The sequence below is a fragment of the Pseudorca crassidens genome, chromosome 15 (genome assembly GCF_039906515.1).
Source record: "Pseudorca crassidens isolate mPseCra1 chromosome 15, mPseCra1.hap1, whole genome shotgun sequence".
In the NCBI taxonomy this organism is placed as follows: Eukaryota; Metazoa; Chordata; class Mammalia; order Artiodactyla; family Delphinidae; genus Pseudorca; species Pseudorca crassidens.
In genome coordinates, this window is record NC_090310.1 from 24100679 (window position 1) to 24124742 (window position 24064).

Below are 24064 nucleotides of genomic sequence, written 5' to 3' on the forward strand. Positions count from 1 at the left end.
GGAGGCTTTTTTTATAATGAGCTAGAATCAGAGCATTTTTCCTCTGACTTTTCCATCCATCCACCCCATCCCTGAAAATCAATTGAAACCCTGCCAAAAGGTTTTAGTCACACCTTGTTACATTTTTAACTTATTCCCGTCAATCTGTTTTGAAGGCTATGGCAAATCTGTAAAATGTTGGAATATACACAGGACATAGCAAGCGGGAGCTTTTATCTTAGAACAAGGGTCAGCAAACTTTTTCCGTAAAGGGACAGACTGTAAACAGGCTTTGGGAGCCATTCAGCCTCTGCTGTAACTACTCCATTCTGTGCTTGAGTCTGGGAACCAGCCACAGGCAGTACATGTGTGAATGGGTGCAGCCGTGGCTTTACAGAAGCAGGCTGCCAGCCCATGTGGACCAAGGACTCCTGTCTTTGAGAAATCAGGTGTGGTTTTTGTGATGCTGTTGGATCCCACCAAAGAAAAATTCTCAATTCCTTTTCACGGCCTACAAGGCCCCGCCCAATCAGACTCTACCCTACTCTTTGTCTTCATGGCCCAGCGGACCCCCCCATTCCTTACTGATCCTCAGTCACCCATTCCTCCCGTCTCTTCTTGGTCCTGCCAAGTGCTTGGCTACTTCAGGATTTTGCACAGCTGTTCTTCCTGTTTCAAAAGGTCCACCCGAGGGCTTCCCTGGTGGCGCAGTGGTTGAGAGTCCGCCTGCCGATGCAGGGGACGCGGGTTCGTGTCCCGGTCCGGGAGGATCCCACATGCCGCGGAGCGGCTGGGCCCGTGAGCCATGGCCGCTGAGCCTGCGCGTCCGGAGCCTGTGCTCCGCAACGGGAGAGGCCACAGCAGTGAGAGGCCCGCGTACCGCAAAAAAAAAAAAAAAAAAAAAAGTCCACCCGAACTGGACTCCAGTTTAGTTCAGAATCTAGGAAATTTTTCCCACTTCCATCGGCTTTTGCAAAATAGCCAAGGAGTTTACATTCTCTTGTTTACCTTCACAACAGTGATGTGGGTGCAGTCATCAGCTTCATTTTCCAGACATGGTAAACGGTAAATTCTCCATTTCAGCTGTTTTTTACCAACACCAGCCCGTCACTCTAATGAACAATCCAGGCGTCTCCTTTGATTCCTCTCCATCCTTCGTCTCTACAGCCAACTGACAAGTTCTATCAAATCTGCCTCCTGAATTGTTCTCAGATCCAACCTCTCCTCTTTCTTAATTGAACCCATCGTCATTTCTCGCCTGGACTAGCTCCGAAACATGTTTATTGGACTCTCTGCCTGCAGATTTCGATTTCTCTAATCCATCCATCCACTTATTCATCCATCTGTCTGTCCATCCATTCATCTAATCCACTCATCTTTTCATCTATCCATTCATACATCCACCCATCTTCTGGTCTATCAACACATCCATCCATCCATCCACTCATCCATCCTTCCTGGGTACCTATTTTGTGCCAGATGGGGTAAGTAGTGAATAAAAAGGTAGGACCGACCTTCCTGGATATTTGAGTCTAATTAGGAAAAAGATGCTAAAGAAACAACCACAAAAATATATGTATGTGACAAGCCAGAATAAATGTTATAAAAGAAAAGTAAAGGTTCCCTTGAGAAAGCATAACTTGATTTAAACTCAGGTCCAAGGAATGATGGGAGCTTGTCAGGAGAGACACGAGAACAGGAGTCTGGACAGGGAGATCAGCACGTGGGCTAGGCTTAGTCTGAAGTCTGCTTTCTCTAGGGGCTGCAGGATGCTGGCGGGCCCTGGCACCGTGAGCCATGGGGGAAGGAGGGGTGAGAATGATGGGAGATGAAGCTGGAGAGAGAGGTGGGGCTCCGAAGGGTGCCGTAAGGAGGCAGATTTGCCCTAGTGCCACGGGCAGCCTTTGGCAGGTTTTCGGCAGACAAGGAGCAATGTCCACAGTATACCTTAAGAAGAACGCTCTGGATGCAGACTGGAGAATCACTTGGCAGCAGGGTAAGGGGGGTTGCGGCGGAGCAGATGTGAGAAGATGAGTTAGGGACATATTGGCCCCACCCACACAAGAGATGTTGGCAACTCGTCCAGGAGACAGAGAGACAGGGACCAGGGAGTGATATTCGGGAGGCAGAAAGGAAAGTTTTCAGTGCTGGGTGAGATGTGAAAATAAAAACTGACTTTTTACATCTCTTCAGAAGCAAGCCTGAGCCAGCCTCAGTACCTGAGCTCCTCAGAAGGGAATACTAATCCAAGTGAGGACAGCAGAAATAGGACAGTTACTACTGTACGAGCACCTGCTCTGTACGTGCCAGGTCCTGTGTTACGTGCTTCATACGCATCACCTCATTTAACGGAACCTATGCGTTAGATACTATCTTTAGTCCCACTTTACAGATGGGAAAAATGAGGCACAGAGAGGTTTGAACAGCACACCCAAGGTTCCATAGCTAGCCCTGGAGAACCAGGCTTCACCTCCAGAAGCCCAAGGATCAGAACCCCCGTGTCCTTGTCCAGCAGCTCAGTAGTCCCATTTCTGCAATTCTCAATTTCGCAAGGATCCTGCCCAGGGTAATTCAAATCAGGAAACCCCAGTGCCGACAACCCCCTGGAGAGGAGGCTTATAGGATTCCAGCTGCATAAATAAAGTTTGGAGGCGGAGCTCCACTGATCTGCTGGAGTCTTCACTGTTCTGCAAATGCATTATTAATCAGCCACTGGGGTCCTCCCCATAGAGCCTTTTAAATTACAGTTAAATTCCTTGATAGCGTTCCATGCCCCTTCACAGTGCATTTCCTGTGTTCACAGCAATAAACAGGGGGAGGCGGGAGGCCTGGATAACCAGGGTGATTGCCCCTTGAGGTCTAGGCTGAGAAAGCGATGGCAACAGCACCTCTAAATTCTCTGGGTCCCCAGCTGCAATGTTAATAAAGTCTTGAAACAAACAACACTCTCAAGCCAGCATCCAGGGCCCAGATGGCTGGCCTGGCTGCTGTGGCTTCGCTGGGCCTCCAGGTCACCTTGTCAGGGTCCTGCCCCCGGGGGCTTTCAGTATAATCAGGGGGAGCGGAGGCTGCACCTAGGTTGGGACCTATGGGCCACCAGTGGGGGCTTGCTGCTTCCCTGGGAGGCTCGTTACAAGTTCCAGGTGATGACATGGGGGACTCCCTTGGGCGTATGGTTGGGGAAGAGGCAAGGAAGTATCCTGTCTTCTGCAACTCTTTTCCCAACCCACCACAGCTGAGAGGTTACAGCAGTCAGCTCATTATGAAGTTGGGGTCAGCAAACTATGGCCCTCGGGCCAAATCCAGCCTGTCTGTTGTGTAAATAACGTTTTATCGGTCACAGCCATGCCTATTCACCTCCATCCTGTTTGCACATTGAGCTGAGTAGTTAAGACAAAGACTTATATAATACGCTGTAAAAGACTAACTGGCCTTTTATGGAAAGTTTGCTCCTGTCATAGAGCATGCCACTGTTCCTACTCAAAACCCACCAAGGGCGCCCTACTCTCCTAGGGAAATGCCTTACCCAGACTTCCAGAACCTTCTAACTGGGCCCCAGTCTAATGTCCCACACCTTCTCCGTCATTCGTCTGTATGTGTAGACCAATCACCCAGCCTCACTCGGTCTTAGGATCCTCGTCTATAAAATGAAGACAACGAAGCTGACCTCACTGAGGCCGAGGGAGGCTCACATGAGGCGATACATGTCTGTAGAAGAACTAACTTTACTTTTAATTGTGGTAAAACACACAGAGCATAAAGTTTACCATCTCAACCATTTGTAAGCTTTTAAGTTTAAGTGCAGTTCGGTAGCGTTAAGTACGTTCACATTGTTGTACAACCAGTCTCTAGAACTCTGTTATCTTGCAAAAGGGAAACTCTACCCATTAAACGGCAATTCTCCATTCCTCCTCCCCCAGCCCCTGGCAACCAACCACCCTTCTACTTTCTGTGTCTATAAACTTGACCTTTCTGGAGGCCTCATATAAGTGGAATCACACAGTATTTGCCTTTTTTACACCTGTCGTATTTCATTTAGCGTAATGTCTGCCAGGTTGATCCGTGTTGCAGCATGTGCTAGAATTTCCTTCTCTTTTAAGACTGAATAATATTCCATTGTATGGACAGACCAACTTTTGTTTATCCGTTCATCTGTCGGTGGACACTTGGGCTGCTTCCACCTTTCGGCTCTTGTGATTAACGCGTCTATGAACATGGGTGTTTAGATATCTCTCTGAGACCCTGCTTTCAATTCTTTTAGGTATAGACCCAGAAGAGGAGAGCTAACTTTTATCAAGCACTTCCTAGGGCCAGCCTCTGCATGAACACTCCACACAGATCACCTCACTCAGTGCTCAAACAACCCTACAAGGTTAGACTATTATTATCACGAGAGAGACCACAGAACTTTATTGCCCACACTGGGTAATTCTAGAGAGGGAAAGGGGGCACTATTAATAATTGTACTGGGACAACAGGCACAAATCGAGACTGTCTGGGATAAACTGGAATGCCAGTCATCATCCCCATTTTACAGATGAAAAATGAGGGACAGAGAGGTGAAGTTACTTTTTCAAGGTCACACAGCTGGTGAGTGGCATAGCCAGAATTCAAACCCAGGCCAACTGACTAAAGCTTTCATTGTGAAGCACAATTCCACGTACATAGCACGCAGCCTGGCAACAGCTGGTAATCAATACATGGTATCTAATTGTTATTGGCTCTTCAGACTGGGGAGATGAGCCTTCAGGGGGAAAGGAGCCAGCTAAGGGCTCAGAAAGGTGGTGGTGGGGGGGGTGAGGTTGGAGGTATTCCATGGCCAGGAACCAGGCTGGGGATGCGACACAGCCATGCTGAATGTGAGCTAGGCACGTGGAGGAGATGAAGGCCCCCGGAGGGAGGCAGATGGCCCCGTCTCAGACACACCATCCCGGTAGGACCACAGGCGGGTTTCTCAACCAAGGCACTATTGACATTTTGGGACGGAAAAGTATTGTGTGGCTGTTCTGTGTACTGTAGGACATTTGTCAGCATCCCTGGTCTCTACCCACTAGTTGCAAATAGCACCCTGCCCCTCCATCAGGTTGTGACAGCCAAATACATTTCCAGGTGTGGCCCGATGTCCCTTGGGGGGCACAACTGCCCCATTCAGAACCAATGACCTGGAGAACGGGCAGAACTAGAGGGGATGAATCATTCTTCCAGGTCAGTAGTTCTCAAAGTGTGGTTCTGGAGCAGCAACTGCAGCATCTGTTAGAAATGTAATTTCTTGGGTCCCGCGCTAGACCTGGACCAGCATCTCTGGGGGCAGGCCCAGGTGCCCACATATTCAGGAGTTCAATGTTCAAACTACTGTCCTGGGTCATGGAGGAGACTTGCTAGGATCTCAGAAGGTTGGGATGCAGAGCCATTACTAATTTGAAACCTGACCAGGGCTCCTGGGAAGAAAGCAGATCCCTTTAGGAGGAGGAGGATGTTCTGGAAGCTTCCAACATCCTGTGTATGACTAACACAGGATAGAACAGGCTGCCATAATTGGTACAGCATGTTTGCAGGATAGTGTGATGGTATTTACTGAAATTTAAAACAGACAAGCCTTTGGACCCACCAATTCCATTTCTCAGATGCTCCGAGCAGCCAGTCTCAACTCAGGGTCCCCAAGAGAATTAAGCTCTAATGTCCTGAGGCACCCACCATAAGCAGCAATTAGCTTTTCTCTGATGCACCTAGAATGGTAGAGGTTATGCACCATCTTTGGGAGAGTTGAGAAAAGAGCCACCCAATATACGAAAACCTGGCAACAACCTTAAATGTCCACCAATAGGGGAATGGCTAGTTAAGCTGTGGTGAGGCCATACTCCAGAGTAACAGTCAGCCATGACGAAGAGTTATATAGGCAATAAAAGAGACTGGGTAAATAAACATTATACTGGGAAACAGAAAAAAAGGATTATACAGTTCTCCATCTCCTGACAGGGATACAGGTCTCAGACGTAGATACACGCCCAGATGAAAAGAAGCAAGTTCCAGAACCAGATATCAATTTCACATGATTTTTGAATTTTCCCATGCCCCAAACCAGATTTGATATTTTTGTAAGTTCCAGATTTATACATCAGTTTCTTATTATTTATAAACCCTCTGTTCCAAAACAAACTCTATTTTTGCAAGTGCTGGTTTTAAAGATCTAAACAAAACCAAAAATGTGCTTGCAGTCGTTACCTCTCCGAGGGGACTGGCCAAGTTTTTAAAGATTTTCCAGTTATCTGCTGCGTTTTCCAGTTTTTTGAAATAATGAGAATGCATATGGTCCCACTTGAATAAAGGTATTATAACAAGCATGCTTTCTGTATTATTTGAGCAAGTTTTAAAAATTAAAAAAAAAAAAATTCTGCTTCCCTTCCCGCTGCCCTGTCTTCTCCCCATCCTTTCACTTTGGCCGCTGGAAACACCACCAGGGCCAGGCTCCTGGCAGCATCCCAGTTACTCAGACGAGGCGTCTCGCTCAAACGGTGCCACGCTTTGAGGTGAGCTATTAATTTGCACTTTGTGCCTCATCCTCGATTCTGATTTAGGGCAACATAAACCCCCCTCAAAATTCCGAGAAGTAAATTAATTTACTAATTTCGCCATTAAGAGTTTCTCAAAGCGAGCCCTATTTCAACTGTCCTCTAATCAATCACCATTTCCCATGTTTATCTCCTACTCAATTTTTACCACAGGGTTCTCCATACATCAATTTGCCTAATGCTCTTCCTACATATGTTTTAAATTACTTTATCATTGTATAAATTTCACAGCCATTAAAAGGCTCTAGTACCAGAATGGCTGACATGGTGTTAAAAATTGGATTCAGTTCCATGGGGTAATAAATTGTGACCTAAATCCAATTTCTCATGGGTGACTGAGGGATACAATGAAAAATGATTGCTTTGTCATTTTTACACTAACACAAATATACCATGGAAACTAGACACTGGCAGAAAAATGGGAGGCCACTGCCACTGGCAATTTCTCACCCAACGCAGCTTTGCAGGTGAGACCTGAGGTCTTTCACAGGATCAGCCCCCCTCCAGCACCAGGTAGATCACCTGACTGCGTGGTTCTCTTTGCGACAGACAGACAGAGCTTGAGGAGGAAAACTGCAGCTAAAAGGCAGCCGCTGCTAGAGGGATAGAAGCACGGTGGTTCAGCATTTCGCCGCTGGCACCAAAGCCTCTGAGCTCAGAGCCTGGCTCTGTCACTGAGCAAATGTGTGATTTTAGGCAAGTGTCCTCCCTCTCTGTGCGTCAGTTTCCTGGACTACAGAGTTGTCAGAAGAATGAATGACCTAATATGGCTAAAACGCTTAAGATAGTCCCTGGCACTTAGCAATCCCTAGGTCAAGGTTAAGCATTATTATCTAAGCACAGGTTCTTGTACGGAGACCTCGGCGCCCTGCTCTTTCTGGTTGCAGGGAAGGAGAGTAATGAACAGCTAGAGATAGGTGTTACCATTGCCTCTGCATTTCCCTTTATCTTTGGAGAAACTGGATTACTCATTCGACACATTCCGATGGCAGGTTTACTAAAGGCTCCACAGAGCAGAGAGGCTGAGATGTGGGTTTTGAAGTCAGGCAGAGAGAACTGAGTCTGAAAGGTCTCCCACTTGCAAGTGTGACCCCGGGCAAGCTACTCGACCTCCCCAAGCCTCAGTTTCCCCACCTGTAACATGGGGTTAGCAAACAGCAGGGGCTGGAGATATGACCTGGAACACAGATGAGATTGGCCTCGTGGCTAAATGGGGGCTGCAGATGACCCTGGCAACTCCAGGATAATGTGATGTGTGCTCCACTGGTGAGCGGGTAAGGTGATTTGGGGGTACACAGTCTGAGAACCTCATGGAGAGGTAGGGAGAGAGTCCCAGAAGACTTCCAGAAGGAAGTGATGTTGAAAGAAATTCTTAACGCTTAATTGACAAATAATTTGAGAGAGGAGAAAAAGCAAGCTGGTTTTATTGATTTGTGCAAAAAGGAGGGACTAGCTCAGACTGACTGTCATCCACCAGCCGCCTCAAGGGCCATGCCCGGGCTCTCCTTCCGCACCAGGGCTCTGATTTCCAAGCCCTGGGCGGCTGACACAGAAGCAGCTGCACCCAAAGGAAGGAACGGCTCAAAGCACAAGAAACTGTCCTAGTGACTACCTAGTCCCAGGGCAGGTTCTGGGCGAGACACTCACGGAAGCTGAGGAAAGCATCCTAAACTGCCCGGCTGCGTAAGCGGGTCCACTGTGCCCACCCTGGAGGCTGGCTTCCGAACCGCAATAATCTAATGCTGACTTGTAACAGGTGCTTGTAAATATTCGCTGACTGAACAGAGGGCAAATTTTAAATATTCTCAAACACGGTATTTCATACAGCAACCCGAGGAGGCAGGAGAGGCATCCAACAACCCATTTTACAGGTAAGAAGTGAGGCTCAGAGAAAACAAGTGCCTTGTCTGAGGGTCTGGCAGCTCACTCAGTGGTAGAGGGGCCGCCAGGCTTTCCTGGGGAGACTGGTTCAGAGCCTTCCCCTAAGCCTGCACTAGCTCAGTGCCAGTGGAACACCCCCGGGCACACTGCCTGCTTGAGTCTGTCTCACCGCTGGAGGCACTGAGGATTCCCCTCTGTGCCCTGGATGTCCTGGAAAACGAAGGTGCCACAGGAGGTGAGGCCCCCAGGAGTTGGCAGCCCGCGTTCAGGCTGGGGTGGAGGTGGGGGTCAGGGCCCAAAGGTGGAAGGAGCACGGTTCTCTGGAGGGGATGTGGGACCCGTCCCCGGTCCCGGACTGCCAGAGCCTTGCCTGTCTTTCGGGCTGGTCTTCCCTTGGCTCTCCGGTGATTTCGGTTTGGTCCCTACAGATGCCTCTGCTCCATTCTCCTCACTCAAAACAAAGACATAGATCATCTAGACCCAGTGATTTGGGGAATTAAAATCCAGCTGGGAAGACGACAGACCAACCCTCCTGCTCATAGTCAGAGTTCCCCAGGTGGTCTTGTTAGTTCTTCAACCTCCTTACGCCTCCTACTGCCTCAGAGCCTTTGCACACGATGGACCCTTGTCCTGGAAGACTCCCCCTCCTGCTCTTTCCCTAGGTAATTCCTCCCACTCTTCATCTCTCAGTCCCACTAAAATTCAACCACATGTCTCTGCAGAATCGGTGGTGCGGTTGCAATTCTGCACTTATTTTTGTGCTCACTGGATTCGTGTGTCTCCCCTCCCACGTTTAACAGGCTGGAAGCTCCATAAGGACAGGGATTCTGTCTGTTTTCCTCCCAAACAGATCCCGCAAACCTAGTGCCCCGCATAGACAGAGGACGCTCGGTGGGTAACTGCTGAATGAGTGAATGTTGAAGGGAGTGGGGGACAGACACTTTCAGTCCTCAGCTGGTGGCTATGCCACTCACAGACTTCTAACTGTTCCATTCCCATCCCAGTGCATGAGGGCGTCTGCATAGCTCCCGGGACAGGTAGCTTGAGCCACTGAAGCTCAAAACAACCGTGTTATCTTCTTACCCAGGGAGGATAAGATTGAGGCCTATGACATGCCAAGCAGTGCTATTCTCAGATGAGTAAGATAGAGCCCCTGCCACGTGGGGCTGGGGCAGAGACAGATAAACAGTAGGGGGCGCTTTCTTCATGCCCCATGTGCAATCTCAGAGCAAATGCTGACCAGCGACTCCTAAGAGCTCTCCTGGCTTCCGTCCTCACCCCTAGCAGCTACTGTCAATACCGCAGCCAGGGGATCCTGTTACACACGTCAGGTCAGCCCCCACCCCCAGCCCTGCTCAAATCCCTTCAGCAGCTCCCCCTGGTCACCCAGCTAAGAACAAAATCCCTACTGGTCTGCAAAGCCCCCGATTAGTCAGGCTCTCTGCAGAGCTGCTCCAAGCAGTGGTCCACAAATGCAGGGTTATCAACATGCTCCCGGTCCCCTAGTCTCTAGATGTCATTGTGAGCACATGAGAAGGAAAAAAAAAAATCCATCTAACCATGATCCCCTTGTCTCAGATACACTGCGGAAGCCTTGGGAAATGTCTGCCTGAAGTTTCCGAACCGGTTGCCCGGGTGAGGCCGGGGAGGGCGCTAATCCCGCTCTTTCAGGGCTGGTGTTTTCATCTTCTTTCCGTGCCTAAACCTTTCAGCTCTGCCTTCTAGGCATGGCAGTTAGGGAACAAACACACCCTGATGACAACTTTCAGAGTGAAGGGCAGAGCCTGCAGCTGGCAGGCCATTCCGGGAGGAGGAAGGTGGGAGGGAGGTGGGGGGGGCATTTATGATATTTCCCATAACTGCATATTTCTCTTTCTAAAAAGCCATGTGGGCAACAGCTGGCTTTTTTTTACGATTCCCAAATGGGGAGGGGGTCAAATACCACGGTGCTTTAGCAGGAGAAGGCCACGTGGGATTGGCCTGTGGAGACCCACCTTCCGATGGGGGGCCTTGGGGGACTGTTGGCCACACGACCTGGCACACAGCAGAGCTCAATAAATGTTTGCTCAAGGGTCAGGCTTGAGTCGTCTTTGTGCCCCAAAGGAACCCCTCAGCCCAGAACACCAACAGTTGGTCACCCCCATCCAGTCCATCGGCCAATCCTAGCAGCTTTTTCCTACTACCCTATCCTCTCACTGGGGCCGCGGCAAGAACCTCTCCACAATTTCCCTGTTTCTACTCCTTCCTTAAAGCTAAATCATGTGAGAAGCAGGACTGGTGGATCGTACAGTAGTTCTGTTTTTCATTTTCTCAGGACCCTCCAAACTGTTCCCCACAGTGCCTGCACCATTTTGCATTCCCACCAACAATGTACAAGGATTCCAATTTCTCTGCATCCTCACCAACACTTGTTGTCTTTTGTGTGGGGTGATATCTCACTGGGTATTTATCGAAAAGAAGTGAAATCAGCATCCCAAAGAGATATTATATTAGCACACCCACATTCACTGCAGCATAGCCAAGACGTGGAAACAACCTCAAGGTCCACTGAGGAATGAAGGGACTAAAAAATTCGGACTTACAATGCAATATTATTCAGCTTTAAAAAACGAAGGACTTCTGCAATGTGTAACAACATGGATGAGCCTGGAGGACATCATGCTGAGTGAAATAAGCCAGACACAGAAGGACAAATACTGAACGATTCTACTTATACGAGGAATATAAAACAGTCAAACTCATAGAAGCAAAGAGCAGAATGGTGGTTGCCAGAGGTTGGGGGGATGGGGAATGGGGTTCCATGGGTATAAGGTTTCAGCTGAGCAAGATGAATAAGTTCTAGCGATCTGCTGTACGACCCTGTGCCTGTAACCAGCAATACACCATTGTGCGCTTGAAAATCTGTTCAGAGAGTGGATCTTACGTTAAGTGTTCTCATCAAAATAAGATAAGGGCTTCCCTGGTGGCGCAGTGGTTGAGAGTCCGCCTGCCGATGCAGGGGACACGGGTTCATGCCCCAGTCCGGGAAGATCCCACACACCGCAGAGTGGCTAGGCCTGTGAGCCATGGCCACTGAGCCTGCGCGTCCGGAGCCTGTGCTCTGCAATGGGAGAGGCCACAACAGTGAAAGGCCCACATACCACAAAAAAACCAAAAAAACAAAAACAAAAACAAAATAAGATAAAAAAATGTTAAAGTAGCATAAAATTAAAAAAAAAATTCAAAATCAGATAATGTTAAAACTCTTCAGTTCCTCCAATGGCTCCCATCTCTTTGACATCAGTATCCAAACCCCCTGCGGTGGCCTGGCCATTACCCCTGGCCTCTGACCCTTCACCCTTCTGCTCCCCTCACTGCTCCCTCTGCTTCAGCCATACTGTCCTCCTGGCTGCCTCTGGAACAAGCCAGGCTGTTTGCTAGGACTGTTTCCTCTTCCCGGTGACACTGCCACCGCGGCTCCTCAGAGGGGCCTTCTGGCCACCTACCTAAAACGTCCACCTCCCCTGTCCTGTCGCCTGCTGTGCTTGTCTACGAGCTCTCGTCACACCAGACAGTGGACTGTAGGTCTACTGGGTCACCGGTCCCCTCTGGCCTCTCCCATTAGGGCAGAAGTGCTACCAAGGTGGGGCCTCAGGCTGCACGCCTCCCAGAGTCACCATCCAGCTTGTGGCAACAGACATGGTGCTCTGAGCTGTGTAGGGCAGAGGCCCTGTGGGGATGAGGCGTCCTGTGCTTTTGTTCACTGTTACGTCCCCAGATACTAGAATAAGAGCTGGCAAAGGGCAGCTCACCACTGCCTGTTTTGGTATGGCCTGCGAGCTAAGAGCACTTTTTACATTTTTAAATAACTGAAAAAAAATCAAATGGATGACCTTTCGCGACACATGAACATTATGTGAAATTCACATTCTGATGCCCAGAATCAAGTTTTATTGGAACACAGCCATGCTGGTCGTTTATGTATCGCCTGTGGGTGCTTTCATGCAGAGTTGAGTAGTTGTGACAGAGACCCTGCAGCCTGCAAGGCCTCATACTGTATTTACTATCTGGCCCTTCGCAGAACACGTTTGGGGAGTGCTGGCCTGGGACGTCCAATGGCACCTAGTGGGCGACCAATGAATGGGGTCTGCTGACTTTTTCTGGACTGACTGCGGTCAGGGTCCTACCCATCCCTCAGAAGCCCAAGGAGGGCCTTTGGCATGAGGTTACTCCGACCCCGATGAACTGTTACTGGAAACCTCCTTTTCACTGGGGTTTGACGAGAGAAAGCCGAGAAAGAGTCCTCTGCAAACCTGGGCTTCGGGCACGTCGGCCCCATCGGCTTCGCTGAGCCGCAGGAAGATCATCTGGCTTCATCACGGCCACCCCGGTAGCGCGGTGTCTCTGAGTTGTCCACGGCTGTTCCCTCATTGTCTCATACTGAGCGATACAGCAAAGACCCGGGAGAAAGCAGTGTTCCTGCCCCGACAGATGGGGAATCTGAGGCGACAGTCTCCCCTCAGCCACCTCCATCCGGAAGCCATCTGTCCAGAGTCTCTGGCTTCCTGCAAAGACTGATGGGTAAAGACGGGTTGCTGCGTCCAAGGATGGTTGCCTTTTCATCAGAAACCTCCTCCAGTCCGTCCTCACTCCTAATACTGGAGCCACTGCCCCTGCCACGTGCACGTGCTTGCAAACCTGCAGCCGGTCAGCTGACTGAAAAGGGAGAGCCCCTGCTCATCACTCATCGGAGGACCACCGGCCCACTCAGAGGCTCGGGCCTGGAGCCCCCGCTACGGTGGCCCCCAACCCCGCTCTCAGTGACTGCTTTCCGTGGAACCTCTCCGTTTTCCTCTCTCATTCTTCACCTGGACACCTGGGCTGCAGTCACTCCACTGGCTTTACCTGGCACAGCAAAGAGTGAGGAGGTGTCAGAGGCACCCTGGTAACCGGTGGGGCCTCTCTTGAGATGTTGTTTTTTTTTTCTCTTGAGGCATTTTAACTCAAGATGAAAGGAGGCTGGTGGCCTATGAGGGCTGTTGGAGAGAGCATCTTGACTTTTAATTGTTCCCAATATAATGAGGTATTGCCTGCTTAGAATGCCTCCTACAGGTCAAATGGTCTTTATTGGGAAAGCTACCTCTGCCCCTCACCAGGGTTGGTGTGTCCTCTGTGGCCGGGGCTCCCCGCAGAAGGTGTGGTCCAGGAAGGCTTCTCTGAGGAAGAGGCATTTAGGCTGAGATCTGGAGAGGGAAGAGCTGGGGTGGAGTCTGCAGTGGGAGCAACAATGCAGGGGGCTGGGACGAGCAGGAGGGAGTGGCTGAGGCACGCGGGGCCTTGTCTGAAGACCAGAGCGAGACATCTAGGGCTGGGCAAGGGGTGGTCACCCTACAGGCGGGCCTTCCACTCTTCTCAACGCCACCACCACTGCCTTGCTACAGCCGACAGCCAAACACATTCGCCGTACCCTACCCCCCTCTGCACCAGGGGTTTCATATTCACGGCCCCATGTCAGCCAACAACCCTATGAGGATAGGGTACGAGTATCTGTGTCCATTTTACAGATGAGGAAGCTGAGGCACTAGGAAGTCAGGGTCACACCACTAGCAAAGACAGAACCAGGATTCAAAACCCAGTGTCAGCAGATCTTCCGATGGAAAAGCTTCTTCCAGCCCAGGCCACCCTGGGCCTTCCATCCAACATGGTTTCATTTCCATGGAACTCTGGGAGGTCCGGTTGGAGTGCCTGGAGGCTCTTGGGTGATTCTGGAGCCTAAGGAAGGGACAGGAGGCCTAGGCAACTGTGGGAGGTAAGGGGGGCCACTGGGGGCTGGGCCACCTGGGTGGGGAACGTGGGCGGGGGTGGGGTCCGGTGGCTTGGCGGCTGCAGTGAGCACGGGGGGCTCTGGGAGGAAAGAGGGGCGCTGCGGGATTAGAAACAACCTGCTCGGAGGCCAGGCTTGGGGGCCGATGGGGTAGAGGACCCCGCCTGACCTCACCGCATCTCACTCCTGGGGGCTGTGAGTAGATGGTCCGCAGATCCGCGTTTTCCTCCTGAAAACATGTCACCTTTCCAACTGCTTCCTCCCAGAGGCTGGCAGTGAAGCAGATGAGTCACAGGGGCAAGGTATCCGTGCAGAGCACACCAATCCGGGGGTTCTAGACTCTTCCTTTTCCCTGAAGGTGCTGGGCCGCGGGGACTGGAGGCATGGGGATCGGAGGAGGAGCCCTTCAGCAAGCCAACATTTCACATCGATCCCCTCGTAACTTTTCAGACTTCAAGCCATGAGGAATTGTGTCCTTAGGGATATTCAACTTCCGGCATCCTGTCAGCTGAAGTCTGGGTGACGCTGAGTTCGGCAAAATGACAAACAGTGCGTACATCTGCGTGCGGAAGTGTACGTGTCTGTCTGTTTACACACATACCTACTTCCCCTCCCCTCCCCTCCCCACTTGGCTTCCTCACTGCCCTCAGAGCTGGAGCTCAAATCCCTCCTGAGCGGAGGGAAATCCGGCTGTCATGGTTTCCAGAAAGGGAACGCGATCTCCGTATGGGGTGTAATTACATCTTAGCTTTCTGCAGAAGAATAGTTTACGGTTTAAATGCTATTAATTGTAAGCTGTTTTGTTCCACGGGAAGTTGTTCGTTGATAACTACCCAATTAGGGTTATTTTGCAATTAGTCTATTCACAGAGAATTTATTGCAAAAGGGGAAGGCTGTGGTGCAGTAAATGAAGGCACTGCCCGGGCTGGTGTGCCAAGGCTCAGACACCCATCTTATTACCCAGCTCCCAGCTCCCTGGAGGGTGTGCCACTTTGGCGGACACAGCAGAGGCCACAGGGAATCCCCCAGGCTGCACAGCCATGCTGGAGGTGTCTCAGCGGGACCAGGACAGGCCACATCAGCCCGCTCGCTCCCCCATCAACACCCACCCTTCTCCTTGCAACTGTACTGATGGTGGAGAGAGACAGCCTGCGGGCTCAGGACATCCCCAAGCTCGGACCGTTTAGGCTAAAGTGAAACCTTCTGCCTCCTGAAGAGGGAAAGGCTCTCGGGAGGACTCAGGCTCTGTATTCCTGCGATACGATACCAGCCCTGCCATCTACTAGCCATGCACCTGTGACCAAGGACTAAACCTCGTTGAGCCCCCATTTCATCATCCATTAAACGGGTCGATAAGAGACCGACCTCATAGGGCTGGTGTGAGGATACAGTGGGATGGGAGGCACAGTGCTGGAGGTATTACTACACAGAACTGGTACCTTGCAGGGATCAGCACACTATGGCCCATGGGCCACATCCCACCCACAGCCTGTTTTTGTAAATTGAGTTTTATTGGAATAACCAAGCGCATTTGCGTATCTATTGTCCTGGCTGTTTTTGAGATATAATGGCAGAGTTGAGGAGTTGCGACAGAGACTGCACAGCCTACAAAGCCTCAAATATTTACTCTGGCCCTTTACAGAAAAAGTGTGTTGACCCTTGGTACACAGCGAGGACCCACTGTCATTCTCATGGAAAGACATTCAGCTCAGGCCTCCGCCAGGCCATGCACTGGCTAAGAAAAAGATTTTGGAAACATCTCCACTTATTTATTCTGCCACCATCTGCCAAGTCGTGTCAAGAGTATGACGGGGACCCCGGGACTGCTTAGACAAGGTTTAAAATGCAAGAGAGAAGCAAACCTTTTCTTTTTAGACCTTGCTATTGAAAAGAGAGTATAGTACAGATACATGTTTCCAACAGAAAACTTAAAAAATACAGATGAACTTGAGTAATGAGTTGAAGCTGTCCCCACTGCACCCCACCCAGAGGGCCACGTGAAGGGCTTGCCGTGGACACCTCCAAGCCTCTTTACACACTTACCCACGTGGCCATCCCCCACCTGAGCCACACCCTCCGTTCTGTGACCAGCGGTCAACAGAGAAGCATGTGTGAGAGATGAGGAGGCCTGAATTTTAGCCCAAGTTCAGCCTCTAACTGATTAGGTGACCTCGTTGATAAGTCTCCTCTCCTCTATGGACCTCGTTTCTTACCTGTCCAGTGGAGAGACGGAATTAGGATTTCTCTAGGGGTGATCTAGTCCCCTTTTCCTTGGGAGCCATTCTTACCATGCACATCCTTCTCTCGAGAGAGATGGGGGATTGAGGAAGCACTAGGCATCTTCCTGCCTGGCTTCCAAATCCTCCAATGTTGGGGGAACTGAGAGCCCCCTGCCCCCACCCTGCCTCTTGGTCCAGCTCTGTTGTCACCTTTCCTGATGCTCTGACCTTCTGTCTCGACAAAGAGGCGGACCCAGCCACTGGGACCATGGACCCATTCCTCTTCCACGCGTGGACCCTGTCCCTGCCCCATGCAGGTCTTTCCACGTGTCCTCCCCCAACCCCTGCCCTCAGGACCTCTGGGTTGTCCCATGGTCGGGGACCTTCTCTCTCCACTTGAGAGTGAACTAAAGCATTTGGTGTTATTTGAATTCAGAAGCAACAAGGAGGTATTTTGAACGCTTGACCATTTAGTGAGGGATAGCGGGGTACCCCTTGCACTGATTATGGCCAATGAGAATGAGGGGTGACCAAGAGCAAATTGGGAAATGGGCCGCAAGGGAAGACCAAGTGGGAAGACCCTTCGAGTATTTAATGCAGGGCACTCCCTGGACACATAAGGAAGACGGAACCAGCGAGCGGAAAGGGCTTTTCCTATCAGTTCATGGCTGAACTCCACTAGAACACAATCTCTCCATTTCAAATGCATCCCTCCCTGTCTGTTCCCAATGACACTGGCTCTTTCTTTGTAGAAAGTGTCTTTTGGATGCAGTCCGCCCTCTGCATGGAGAAAACCACTGGACGAACTAATTCACAAACTATTTGGGATGTAACGTCTTCTGCAAGGAAAAATAAATCTACTGGCTCACAACGAGCTTATGTGGGGATGAGGGTACATGGGTGAAACAGTAGTGACCACCACGAGTTAACTGTAGCCAGACGATGGGAACATGAAGGTTCTCCCTACTCTGCGGTGGGTTTGAAATTTTCTGCCATAACATATTTTTTTTTTTTAAGAAGGGATCTTGACAAAATATGACCTAACCCAGGATGGCAATATCTCTATCTCAGGATGTCTCTACCTGCAGGCTTGTAAGGCCACTTACAAGCCACGTGACCTTAGGGAAGTTGTTTTACGTCTCTCACGTGTAAAAAAGTTATGCTCACGATGACGGTGCTAGCCTCACTGGGCGGTGGGTGAGATGAGCTGATTGAATGCAAAGTGCCCGTGCTGTGCCCGGGACACAGTGAGCACTTGGTAATTGTTATTACCCCCCTTTCACACGCACTGGAAAAGGTGAAACCTGCCAGCAAGGAATACGTGTCAGAGGCGTGAGGTGAGATGCAGAGATGCACGGTGATGCCTCACCTGTGCAAAACTGTCCCCCCCCAGTTTCTGAGGACCCTCCCCTGTGCTTGTGAACGCCGCTGTTACAGCTCTGACTCGCACTGCATCGCAGCAAGAGGTCTGATTTATCACTGGTCATCAGCACAGAGAACAGGGCCCAGCACAGGGCAGGAGGGAGGGAGGGAGACAGAAGACGGGAAGGAGGGAGAAAATAAGGAAGGAAGGAATTTTAGGTGGAGGAAAATGGGAAGGATGTTTTCCAGAGCCTCCAATGTCAATGCAACCAACTAGAAACCTTTCAAATCTTATTCAATTACAGTAACATTGGTGTCAATTTTAATCCCAATACTCTGCTGAGACAGAAAACAAACCATATCAATACCACTGCCTCCTACGACTTCCACATTAGCCCCGACTGCACTGTACTTTATCCTTGGCCACCAAAGCGACAGGTTAAAGCTGTAACAAAAGGTAATTTGATTTTGCGAAACTTTTCTCACACGAGACTTCTGAATTCAGGGAGGCCCAAAACAAAAGATCTCCTGTCTTCATCTGGGGTTTGAAAACTAGGGCGGTTATTCTGAGAAGGTCTGAGAATGTGAGCAGAACGGGGCTGGGACTTACCTTCGAGGGGGCAGAACCGAGTGACCTTCTCGGGCATCAGCAGCCCAAGCTTGTGGCGGCAGTAGGTCTCCCCGATCTCCCGGCGGCAGTGCTTGGACTTGGAGCGGGACAGGGCGGAGATGGCCTCCTTACCCGAGATGTCACACTTGAGGGGCCGGTCAGACTTGATCTCGGGGGAGCTGCCCCCACTCTTCCGGGCATGGGGCTGTCTGGGGGCATCCTTCCCTCGGCTGCCATTGACCGGGGCTCTCGCACCAGGAGGCAGCACCTCGTTGGCACCTTTCCCTGGGGACAGATGCCCCTTCCCCTTCTCCTCCTGCCCCAGCTTCCTCTTCAGAAGCTCCTTCTGTCCTCTCGGGGGCTTCTTCGTCAACTCGGGCTGGTGCTTTTGCTTTTGAGTCCTGGGTGCGAAGTTGCTGTTGTCCACGTTCTCAAAATCCTTGGGTACAGAGTTCTCATTGTTGCTGTCTGTTCGCACTTTCTCTTTTGGCCGGTGAGAGAAGTAGCCATCCTGGAGAAGACAGGAAGGAAACACAGAAGAGAAACTTGACTTTGCCATCACGCTAAGCAGGCCCTGGAGGGTGGGGCACGTAGGCTTGGAAGTCTGGGCCCTGGTTCCACGCCCTGCCTTTGCTACGAGCTTAATGTTAGACTTCATGTTAGGTTTTTCTCTTTGAACCTCAGTTTCCCAACCTGGAAATAGAAGATGTTCCAACTAGAAAATAAAGCTTTTGCAAGCTCTAACGTGCTACGACTATGATCCTCAATGCTTGTTATTAACCACACCCCCTTTTCATATAAGTCTCCTTGGTTGTCTCTGCTACTGGAATCTGGACAGTTTGTTCCAAGCTTCCTGTTTAAATTCTAGCAGCAAGCACTGTGATGGTTTATTTAATGGCTAGAAATGCCATAATAAAGCTCTAAGGGGAGAAAATATTGGTAGGCTAGTATATAATTTACATTGCCTTTAGGACATGCTCGTAGATCTATGCCCGTAAGAGAAATCAGACCGTGCCATAGTGAATTCTGAGGGGGAGGCATCACCGGCTATCTTGAGGGGAATATGCCCTTTATAGGACAATCCTATGCAAGGATCCTACAGTGGGTCCCAGGGGGATGAAAACTTGTGACAGTCTTATGTTTGAGCTTTGACTCTTGATGTCTGTACCTAGAGCAGAACTGATTAAGTCACGGGGTGGGGGGGCAGGGTGTCAAGAGAAAGGCCAAGAATCATTCTGGAGAAAATGAGTCTTTCTGGGAAGGCGGGCACCCCAAACTCAGCTTCTCCATGGGTAGGTGGGCCCTGGCCATTTTGATCTCGGATCAAATGCACTGGTCAACTACCATCCTGCATCACTTCCAAAACACATTGCTTTTGCTTAGAGCCCATTATCAAGGCCTTAACCTGAAAGAGAATCCACTGTCCCAAAGCTAGTCAGAGGGGACACAGAGGCCACAGAGAACGCTAATTGACTCCATAAATCTACACCCATTGCTCTAGAAACACACTGGCAATGAGTAGCAATTCTGAGGACAGACATCCTTGTGCGTTTTCCTGAATGTGCCAATTAAAGGTTCTCAAGGAAGAGGGTGGTGGAGAGCAGTGGCGGTAGTGCTGGTGCCCAGGATCGGCTGACGTGCAGCTGACACTGAGCGTGGCTCCTCCTTCAGCAGTTCTGCAAACTACTGCCCTCCCCGAACCAAATCCTGCCCGCCATTTGTTTTTGTAAATAAAGTTTTATTGAAACACAGCCACGCCTGTTCATTTATGGACTGTCTATGGCTGCTTTCCTGCCACAACAGCAGAGGTGAGCGGTTGCCATGGAGACTGGTCTGCAAAGCTTAAAATATTTCTAGCTGGCCCTTTAAGAAAAAGTGTGCAGACCCCAGCTCTCCAAGAACTGTGAGTTTAGAAGGTTCTCCCGGGCTTGGTTTGACTGCCCTTGTCTCCAATGTCCCCATTTGGCCCAGCAACGTGTCTGCCCTCTTCTTGCCTTTGTCCCATCTCCCCTAGCATCAAGCACCAATTTCAAGAGGCCGTAAGAATGAAGACTACACTAAGATACCTCGTGGCCATTCTGTAAGTTGATGTTACTTTTATTCTCATTTTGCAGGTACTGGGCATCAGTGACTTATCCAAGGTAACTCAGCTGGTTGGTGGTGAAGCTGGGATTCAAGCCAGATAGACTGCAGACCCCATGCCCTAGGCTACCAGCTCCACCAGCCACTTCCGGGAAGCCACAGAGCCCTTCTGATCCCCATCACTCTGTCCCCTTAAGCACTGTAGCCTGGCTCCCTTCCCAGCCACTCCCACCCAGCTAAATGGATCTGGGATAGGCATGTCATCTCCAAATAGCCGTGTCAAGGCTGGTCAGTGGCCATTAGGTGGCAGGGAGTCACAGAGAGGGAGAGGACAGTAAGGAGGGGCTACGAAGCACCAGGAGCTTGAGGTGGCAGGAGCTGAGAGGCAATGGGTAGGAAGAAGGAAACAAGGAGAGGCCGAGGGAGAGTGGAGTCTGTGACGGGTCCTGGAGTGGCTACTGGTCATACACAGGAGCTGCTATTACATGCTGGTCTGTGAAGGGGAACTTCTGGTTCTGACACCCGTTTCCAGTCTTTCTTACCTCTCCACGTATCTTGCAAGAAATCCCCCTCAGTGAGGGGCCGCTCCTCTGTTCTTATAAACAAACCACACTGATATTCCTCTTTTCCCTTCTTTCTGTCCAGAGGCCCTTGAAGAATCCCAAGCAGCCTCTCAGATGCACTTTCTGAGCACTCGCTGTCAGCAGGCACCATATGCAAACGACACACAGGTATTACTTACTGGATACCAACAGTCGTCCCATAAGGGGTACCCTCCTCACTATTTTACAGAAAGAGGCGTCAGGCTTGTTGCTTTAACACTCTCAGGCACGGGCACGTATCAAGTGCCAGGCACTGTGCCAAGCCCTTCCATGTTTAACCTTCAGAAGTAACTTTCAAGACAGGTATTACCATTCCCCCATCTTACAAAAGAGGGACAAGGGGGACTTGGGGATGTTCAGTGATTTGCCCGACATCATTTAGGGGAGGCTGTGAACGCGTACCCGTTTAATTCTAAAACTTGCTATAGTTTCGTGCCTCTTCTGTTTGGCTGAGAGGTCAAGGGAGGAGCATTTAGCTCCCCCCTCTCTGTGGGGGAATGGATGGCGTATCTCTCTCTTTGCTCATATTAGCCTAGGCTGGGATGGAGCTGGATGGGGGGATGGTATTCAATAAAGCCCTTGACAAATATTCCAGTTCTCTTCCTTCTAGGCACATGACACAATTGTACTTCCCATCCCCTGCAAATGAGGCACAGCCAATCAACCTGCCGTGGCCAAGACCAGTGACTCGGGCCAGGGCACAGTTTGCCATGTCCCTCCTTCCCCCATAGCATCCAGCCACACTCCTGATGGTGAAGGCCCTGCATTCCTGAGTGAGGCCAGGGTGGAGGATAGACTCCACCAACCCTCCATGGGCAGAATAAACCTCTGCTGCTGTCACTGAGGTTTGGGGATCTTTGTTACCGCAGCATAGTCTAGCTCATCCTGATTAATACAGGAGCCAACCTGATCTGCTTTCTTCCTCTTAGCTGCCCTCAGATACAGAAGCCAGTTTATTATCATTTTTTGCCTCTAACGGTTGGAAAATCAGTTCGATGACTCCTGCTGCCTGAGAACAAGAATTTAAATTCTGTCCCTAAGCCCGTTTTCTAGAAGTTAACAAGAAGGCAGAGAGTTGAGCAGAAAGGCCTCTGCCCTCACAGCCATCTGCATCCTCTCTCATCAAACACATCCTCAGTACTGTTCCCGGGTTGTTCTCTTTCCTCATCATGAACTGATGATCACCAGTTTGTCCCCCAAGCAGAAAACCTCCATAAAACCACTAATTTCAAAAGCTCACGTTCTCTATCTACCACCTTCTGGCAGAAGTTCTCCAAGCAACACCAGTCGCAGGAAGCACTGCAATCAACGAAGCTAATGTGGCCATCAGAGAACGGCTGGCTCCTCTGGTTAATTTGTGATATCAGGACCAGGCGCCACCATCAATTCTAACAGGACTCCTGATTAATAAGCGTCGTCTACTTAGAGACACCCCCGCGATGGGGATGGTGAGCTCACGGTGGCCCCTTGGCCTTCCGCCTGGCCCCAGGTGCTACTCAGCTGCCAATCAAAAGATTCGAGTGTAAGAGAAAAGGGCAATATTTTGTCTTCTGGAATGAAGAGCTCACAGATATTCGATAGCTTCCAGAAAAGCCACTGAGCCATAGTCAGTGAGAACCAGGCATCACCCAGAGGCCTGGGATGATCTGTCACGCTGAGTCAGGGTTGCTTCCTACAATAGCTGATGAGTTCTCCTACACCTTCCCTCCACAGTTTTCTTTCTTTTCTTGTACATTTTATTTTATCGTGGCAAGAACACGTAACATGAGCTCTACCCTCTTAACAAACGTTTTAAGTGCACAATACAGTATTGCTACCTACAGACACAAGGTAGTACAGCATATCTCTAAAATGTATTCATCCTGCGTAAGTGAGACTTTATGCCTGTTGATTAGCAATTCCTCATTTCCCCTCCCCCAACCCCTGGCAACCACCATTCTACTCTCCGAATTTCTGAGTCTGGCTGTTTTAGATTCTCATGTAAGTGGATCAAGCAGCGTTTGTCTTTGTCTGTCTGGCTTATTTCACTCAGCATCACACCCTCCAGGTTCATCCATGGCATCACATACGGCAGGATTTCCTTCTTTTTCAAGACTGAATAATATTCCATTGTACGTCTATGTCACATTTTCTTTATCCATCCATCCCTCGATGGGCATGAGATATCACCTTACCTTCCCTCTAACTCTTCACCTGCTCGCCAAGAGGCAAACGGGTCTCAGCTTTTCTCTTCTTCCCCTGGAGAATCAAGATCCAGACATCCAAACCCAGGCTCCCTTCCCTGTAAAAACCAATCTTGGGAGGTTTCCAGGCAAATACACGCGAGATGACTATCATATCCTCAGCACCCATGTCCCCTCATACTCTGGCCCTTCACGCACCTTGTGTCTCTAATCCTCTCGAATGCCCAGTGAAGCAACAGCATGAGTCCTAATGAAGGGGAGGAAAGTAAGGCACAGGGAGGTTAAATAACCTGACCAAGGAATGAATGTGATGCTAGAAATGACATGACTCAAATTCTGCATGCCTCAGTTTCCTCATCTGGAAAATGGGGGTGTGAAAATAATACTTATGTCATGGGTATTTGGTGAGGATGAATGTATGTCAAGACGTCCAGAATGTGCCCACCACACCCAAAGCAGGAGAAACAATGAGCAAAGAAGTTTCCCTACTAATCAACACTGGGCCTCCACCACCTCACCCCTGATGGTCTCCACCTGGAGGACCGATCAGTTAGTATTTCTTCATTACGATCGCTAGCTGTGTCCCCTTTATTCTTAAGCAACCCAACACTCTCACCTTGGGTTATTTATGCAAATGCAACCCTTCGACTTATTTTATTTTAATGTACTTATTGCAATGATTGCACATTCAAATGTTTGCATGCGAGCTCCAAAACTCTAATTGCTCTGCTGTTGCCTTACCCCTAAGCTGTTGCTAGAATCCATTTTTATTCT

The 24064-nt window shown here is 50.0% G+C and overlaps 1 protein-coding gene across 1 annotated transcript in view; it reads right to left on the bottom strand.

Annotated features, from left to right (window-relative positions):
* The window catches only part of XYLT1 (xylosyltransferase 1), a 304486-nt gene that overhangs the window by 120736 nt on the left and 159686 nt on the right, over positions 1-24064 (bottom strand). Inside the window, exon 3 of the mRNA XM_067706537.1 lies at positions 18424-18934. Within this exon, the coding sequence (XP_067562638.1) occupies positions 18424-18934 (511 nt within the window). The remainder of the gene's footprint in view (positions 1-18423; positions 18935-24064) is intronic.